A 7815-nucleotide genomic window follows, 5' to 3' on the forward strand; every position below is an offset into this window, starting at 1 on the left:
CGCTCATTATCACACATTGAAATAAATACAATCATAAAGTCAAAACTTTATTGGCATTATTGTCAGGCGTTTATTTGCTAAATATATGGTAGGCTAGCAAATGCTAGCATAATTATACATAACGTACACTAGGTAAAGCGATACACAAATTGAAAGGGGAAATAAGCATATATAACAATAAATATAAAAATATAGCCCTAATAAGTTAATGTAGTAGTAATAATAATAATAATAATAATATACAAATATTAAATTAAATGTTTAATGTTAATAAAAATGTTTGATCCATTTTTGATAATCCTGGGTTGCTATTGTCACGCAGGTTTGTTTACGCATTAAACTCGTGGCCACGAGAAAAATAGCCTATGCCCTCAACATAAGAAGTCATGGCCACGAGAAATGGATGTCGTTCCCTCAACATAGCATCTCGAGGCCACGACATAAGGATGTCGTTACTTCGACAAAATTATCTCGTGGCCACGACATATTATCACGTTCCCACGAGTTATGTTGTGGCCATGACAAAAATAAGTGAACCGACTATGTCACCTTGTGGGCACCGTAGTATTATAATACTTTTGCACATGAAAGGACAGAACAAGAAAGGCTATTAATAATTTAATGTATAGCACAGTAATGGAGGCAGCAACATATGATAGATAGGACTCCTATCTATCATATGTTGCTGTCTCATTACTGCTGTGCATTTAAAATAAATGTATTTTAAGTTTATAGTATATAGTATTTATATATAAATATATTTACTTGTTTTTCATGAATGTATTTTACTACAATACAAAGAGCAATGTATAAAATTTTACCAGATATAGTCCTACACTTATTCACTTTTATTTGTTCCCCAATGTTATTTCGCTAAATGTTTACATTTTATAAAATTATTGTGCACTCATGATTTTTCTAGAATAACCTAACCTAGTTTATAATAGTATTATTTTCATAGATTATGATTATATATTTTTTTATTTGTTATTTTTCATTAAAATGAAGTTGTCTATATTTGGTAGATTGTGTTTAACTCACGTATGTACTCACTCAAGTACATTAATTCTACATTGATTTTTAAAAAATGTGCTGGTATCGGATCTGGATCTGTTGACCGATACTCAGAATTTTCAGTATCGTATCGTATCGGATTTGTTTAAAAAAATATTGTATCGTTGCATCCCTAATTTATTATTTATTATTTTTATTTACTTAGGATATCTTTTTTCACATTCCGATTCCAATGTCTAAATATTCTTTATTTTATGAAAAAAATTTTTTTTATTTTGTTCTTTGAAAGAGTGTACTTGCATTATTATGCTATATTGCCATACTGTCATTAATGAGTGGCATAAAATGGTCGTAAAATGGCAATAATATAATTTATCGCAATTAATTTTGGTGCAATATATCACACAACAAAAAGTAGTTATCGTGACAGCCCTAGTAGACAAGGAGTTACAAGCTTTATAGGGAAAGTGACCCCAATAAGAATATTTTAAGTTAAAAAATAACAATAATTTCTTAATATCACTTTCCAACCTGCTAGTCTTTCATAAAATCTCTGTAACTCACAATAGCCAGTTCCAAAATGACATCATCCTCCAAGAAGTGACAACGTTTTTTAAGACAAGTAATTTAAGACAAAATTACACAAACCATAAAAAAACTAAGTATTCTGTTGATAGTTTTGGACTGAACAAAGAATTGGTATATATATATATATATATACAGTGGGTACGGAAAGTATTCAGACCCCCTTAAATTTTTCACTCTTTGTTATATTGTCAATATGGGGTGCTGTGTGTACATTAATGAGGAAAAAAAATTAACTTAAATGATTTTAGCAAATGGCTGCAATATAACACAGAGTGAAAAATTTAAGGGGGTCTGAATACTTTCCGTGGAACCATGTCCTGTGGTCTGATGAGAACAAAATAAACTTATTTGGTTCAGATGGTGTCTGGCGTGTTTGGCGGCATACAAAGACAAGTGTGTCTTGCCTACAGTCAAGCATGGTGGTGGGAGTGTCATGGTCTTTAAATTCATAAATTATTCAATGATTTAAATGACTGAAAATATACTTTAAAAATGAAATTAAAACAGCCAGTAGGTGGCGGCAGGTCACTGATTTTATTACTGAATCATTCATTTAATTGATTAATTCAAATGGCTGATTCATTCAGGAGTGAAGCAAGTGACTGTCTTTATGAATGGGTAATTGAATCTTTGACTCACTAGATTTGTTTAAAAATGCACGTTCATTCATAAACGAAACATCGCTGCTTAGAGATGTGCAGCTGTGACTGTTTTAGCAAAATCAGTCAATAGTGTTATAGTCAGACAATGTAAGTCACTTAATATTTCTTGTTTATTAAATTGTTGTATTAAATCAATATCACATTTGCAAACTCCCTTAATAATCAATAATAGCTGTCACTCTCCATAGTTCATCACGATCTCGCAAAGTTCTATTATAATCAACAAAGTGAGCTTAGAGTGAGCTTATAGAACTGAGCACTGAACAAAATGTCAGTTAATACACATGCAAAAACATGTATTAAGTAGAAAGGCTCGACGCTCCCCTGATCGGAAACACAAATATGCTGATTGGGTCAGTCGCACCGGTGCTCCTAAATATTTTTTCATAGTCGCTCGCACGCAATAGTTTTTATAGACATATGGCAGAAAAAAATAATAAAATCCCATGTCCAGGGATTTTTTTTTGCCATGCATTGGTCATAGAGCTCTTTGTGGCGTTGCCTCAGATGTTGAACTAGATTTGTTGCGCCAAGTTCAGACGTACTCCGTCTGCAGTGCGTGTATACAGTATGTGTATGCGGTGCAGAAGCAGCACGGACTCATTTTGCTTTTGCACAGGACGCGTTTGCAGTCCGCTCCTGATCCGCGGCTGTTTACCACAAACACAACATTTATCCATTATTTTGATTTCAAATCCAAACGTATCTGAAAATGCTTTTTCAGCATTGTGATTCTCTTTTATCACAGTACAGTAATACAATCTTTCATAGACATATTAATGTTTAAACTCAATAAATATAACTTCGTTTAACTACCACCACGAGTGCCATCTATTATTGCCTTGTTTATCTAAAAGTGCACTTTTCCTTGTTTTAAAAATAGACAAAAAGCCATGTGTTGACTATGAAACAGTAGACTTTAATTATATGCATTTATGGTGTAATTACTAAATTTCCGTGTCAATCCATGTTAATTTTTACCGCAAATAATGCGCTGTCACTTTAATTCAGCACGTGCAGCACAGCAGAAATAGATTCCGTGCGGAAACGATCGCAGCATGACTGCTACAGACGCACCGCTCCTCGAACGCACTGCCGGATTGCAATCGCATGCAGTGTGAATGCTCTGATCCGTTAACATGGGTGCGGAAAAAATACGCACCACAGACGGAGTGTGTGAACCTGGCGTTACGTTTGTATGCCTGACCGGTCTGTTCTGTTCTCGTGCTCCATTTAGGCGCGCTGCATTCTGATTGGTTCGGATAGCATACTGCGGGAGGTCGGGGGCGCGGAAAATCGTGCTATAAAGAGATTTAGAAATCTCAAATCGCGATTTTATGACGATTTCGATTAATCGCACAGCCCTAGTATGTATGTTAGTTGGTCCCCCCCCCCCCAATGTTCAAGACATGGTTATGGCCTTGCTGTAAGTTGAACTGCTTCAAGAACCTCGCTACTGAGAAATGTCATGTAGCTTTTCAGTTGCAAAATTATTTTATTGATAAATTCACAGGGCTGCGCTGACAACTTTTTTTTGTGAGTGATTTGTAGCTACTGTCTGACAGTCACTGAGAAAGTTGCATCACAACTGCTGTTTTTCTAGAATCTGTTGTTGAAATGGGCTGCACAAATCTATATTACTTTAACCTATTCAAACTCACCCAGAACCCAGGATATCAGGTCTAGAGAGTGAAACGTCCCACTATCAAAGCTCCTTACTGGATGCACCTCTGAATAGTCTTTCTGAAGCTACTGTATACAGACTACATGCTATCATGCATTAGTACATTTATTTCCTATAACTAAATTGAGCGTACCCTTGGCTGTGATGAATGTCAGTGTGTGAAATAATAATGTAGTCCCATGCACTGCTGACCATGCGTACTACATATACAATGTGTTTTTTCCTGCATTATGATGAAGTCGCTTGTCCCTAGGGTGTGATTTATATTCTGTTGCCCACACATTCCAGTCGTTCCTTGGAAACTCATGCAGATCTGGTTTTACTTACTGTACCATCAGGTTTTTATCCGGATAATTTTTATGGAAAGTGACAACTTGCGCCAAAGTGACTTTTTCTTTCTCATTTTCAATGCAGCCATCCACGAGTTCCCTGAGGATATATTCACCAACAGACAGCGTACTCAAGGAGCTGTACTTCTACACATATTTGCGGTAGGAGAACTTTGTGTGCGCACGTCAATCAACGTCTTGCCTTGCTCACCAGTTGACCTTGTCATCCAGGATAAATGGTGCTTGTCTTAGAATTTTATGACAATTATAAATAGTTTGTCAGCTCTCGCCATCATTTATGACTGGTTATGAGTTTGCCATTGGGTTCACGGTGCTGAAACCACCCTGTCAACAACTGCTTATAGAACAGAAAACCATTTAGACATGCAACTTGAATTATTTCTGCACATTAAGCCCCATTATGGTGCATCTCATTCTTGTCTATCTTCCCATTTCAGGCTCTATATATGTTTCTGGCCCTTGCTATTGTCTGTGATGACTACTTTGTGACCTCTCTAGAGAAGATCTGTGAGGTGAGAATAAATTGGCTGTGGCAACGATGGGCTTCCAGTTCCCAGAATCACTTTGACCTGTTCTTCTAAACCCATTTCTAACACCTTCCTGTTATGCTGGATACTAGATCTTGTAATACTAATATGCAACTCTGTTAGAGATAGGTGTAGGTAAGGGGGGTTGGTTTGAGTTTTTCTTTTTAGTTTTAATATATTTTTTTAATAGGCAATTTCTTATAGAAGGTTTTAGCATGCTGGCAGCCTGCTGTGCTTTAGCTCAATGCACTGTATTTGTAATAAATTCTCAATTTTTTACAATAAACTTTGACAAATTAAAGTCCGACTTCAAATCGCCTGCTGCGGGCAATGTTCTTATTATGCATAATCCTTTAAAATGCATAACTAAAGGTTATAGTTAGTCAGTTGATTTATTTATTTTATTATTTTTTTTAATATCTGTCAATTACTCAGCATTTATTGTGTAGCGAATCAGCTCATGGGGAAATATGAATAATTAACCATAACTAGTTATAATTAACTATTCATATTTTAGATCCACTGTAGATATTTAGCTGACCACTCAGGGTCAACTGTCTTGTCAATTCTAAGACGTTAATTTCCTGGTTAAGGGAAATAACTTTCTTACTGTACAATTCTATAAGCTTGTAACGTAAATCTGCATGATTATTGACTCCGGTTATGAGTAAACAATGAACACGTCAAGTGTGATACAAGTAAGGTTTTATTAACTACATAAACACTCAAAATATCCCTAAAAAATGTGCCTGATCAGTGTCTGGGCAATATGACTCTTAACCCAGCCAATTCCTTAAAGGTCCCATATTGTCAAAACTGAAATTTCCTGGCTTTTCTCACGATTACTGAGGTCTAGGGGCTATTTAACTACCATATAAGTTTCAAAACAGTCAGTCCACAGTAAAATGCACACAGCCTGCTTAAAGTTCTAGCTATTTTTCACGAACCGTTGTGACTTCCTTAAAAAGTTGACGTCAGAACTACACAGTCACCACCCCGAGCACCGCCCACAGTCCCACTCTCCTTTTGCCAAACCCTTAGACAACATCGCATCCATGCTTTTGCTGAGAAAGGACAACACGGAAACATGTCAAAAAGGTTAACTTTAACCACGAAACCAGATTGGCCGACACTCTCACTCAAAGGATGGACGATCTGACAGGATTGTTACTATGAAGTGATCACATCTAACGTGTATAGTAAAGACAAACTCACCGTCGCTATCTAGTCATGATGAAGATGTATATACATTTCAATTTCAACAGGAAACAGGCAACCCAGAGGTGGAGGTGCCTGCTCTTCAGGAGATGGTAAGCACACCACTCCCTCCCCCGGAGGAGGGCTGGGCGGGAAGAATCTTTTCATCTTTTTCCGCCACTGAACTCTCGGTCAGTGGTACCCAAATACTCGACAAAGAGCAATTCCTCTATTTCTGGGTCCCCAGAGGAGACGGGGGGTTGTGAACGATCCAGTGCGTATCACACTCATCCTCCTCTCTCGCCAGTGAGCAGCAGTGGGGGGATCGGGAGGACGAACCAACGGACTACCCACGCACCCTCTGCTCAAACGCAGGTCAGTGTTACACACACCCAGACCCCGCCTCGGACCGGCTACGAGATGCCCGGGCCGGGTCCCTGCATTCTTCCGCGCTGCCCCACTGCGGGGACGCCTGTAGTTCCGTTGATGCCACTTGCGTGGTGTCTGGGAGCCTGGCTTGAGCTACCCAGCCCGTCTCGATGACTCCTTCGAACCGTCAAGCTCTGTTATGCGATTCAGTCGCCCGGCGTCCCCCCAAGTGCAGTGGCATCCGCTTCACAAGAATGAAGGCGGCCGATGGTCCTGTTTTGCGGGCGGAGGTCGCAGTCCTACTGGCGAAGGATGCAATAGAGCCGGTCTCTCTTGCCGATATGAAGATGAGGTTTTACAGCTCCTACTTCATTGTACCCAAGAAAGGTGGTGGGTGAGGCTCCTGGGGCATATGGCAGCTACGGCAGCAGTCATGCCACTGGGGCTGCTCCATATAAGACCGCTGCACCACTGGCTCCATAGCTGAGTCACGAGGTGGGCGTGGCAACGCGGCACTTTCCGGGTCCAAGTTACACTGGCCTGCCGCCAAATCTTCACCCCGTGGTCAGACCTTGCTTTCCTCCGGGCAGGAGTGCCCCTGGAGCAGGTCTCCAGGCATGCTGTGGTTTGCACGGATGCCTCAACCACCGGTTGGGGGGCCACGTACAAGGGGCTTGCAGTATTGCGTACATCAATCGACAAGGTGGTCTGCACTCCCGTCGCATGTCGCAACTCGCCCGACACCTCCTCCTCTGGAGTACAGTTGCTGTGCAAGGTCAGGGAGGACGAGGAGCAGGTTCGGCTGGTGGCACACTATTGGCCAACCCGGACCTGGTTCCCGGAACTAATGCTCCTCACAACAGCCCCTCCTTGGCCGATTCCTCTGAGGAAGGATCTACTGACTCAGAGACGGGGCACCCTTTGGCACCCGCGTCCAGAGCGAAGGCTGTCTCCCTCCACCCTCAAAGTTTATGTCGCTGCAATCGCGGCTAACCAAATAGGCGACCCCGTAGAAGGGAGGTCGCTGGGGAAGCATGACGTGGTTGTCAGGTTCCTCAAGGGGGCGAGAAGGCTAAATCCTCCACGGCCCCCCCTCTATACCCTCTTGGGACCTGACTCTAGTGCTCACAGCACTACAGCAGGGCCCATTTGAGCCTTTGCAGATGGTCGAGCTGAAATTTCTTTCAATGAAGACTTTGCTCCTACTGGCATTGGCCTCCATCAAGAGGGTAGGGGACCTGCACGCATGTTCAGTCAACGATTCGTGCCTAGAGTTCGGGCCGGCTGACTCCCAGGTAACCCTGAGGCCCCGGCCCAGCTATGTGCCCAAGGTTCCCGCTACGCCCTTCAGGGATCAGGTGGTGAACCTCCAAGCGCTGCCCTTGGAGGAGGCAGACCCAGCCCTAGCTTTGCTCTGTCCCGTC

General features: G+C 41.1%; 1 protein-coding gene across 1 annotated transcript in view; it reads left to right on the forward strand.

The window, feature by feature from the left end:
- The window catches only part of LOC107582941 (sodium/potassium/calcium exchanger 4-like), a 54663-nt gene that overhangs the window by 27146 nt on the left and 19702 nt on the right, over positions 1–7815 (forward strand). The window contains exons 2-3 of the mRNA XM_016268966.1: positions 4363–4439; positions 4736–4810. Coding sequence (XP_016124452.1) covers positions 4363–4439; positions 4736–4810 — 152 coding nt within the window. The remainder of the gene's footprint in view (positions 1–4362; positions 4440–4735; positions 4811–7815) is intronic.

Source organism: Sinocyclocheilus grahami, unplaced genomic scaffold, assembly GCF_001515645.1.
Source record: "Sinocyclocheilus grahami isolate Dianchi unplaced genomic scaffold, SAMN03320097.WGS_v1.1 scaffold48.1, whole genome shotgun sequence".
Classification (NCBI taxonomy): domain Eukaryota; kingdom Metazoa; phylum Chordata; class Actinopteri; order Cypriniformes; family Cyprinidae; genus Sinocyclocheilus; species Sinocyclocheilus grahami.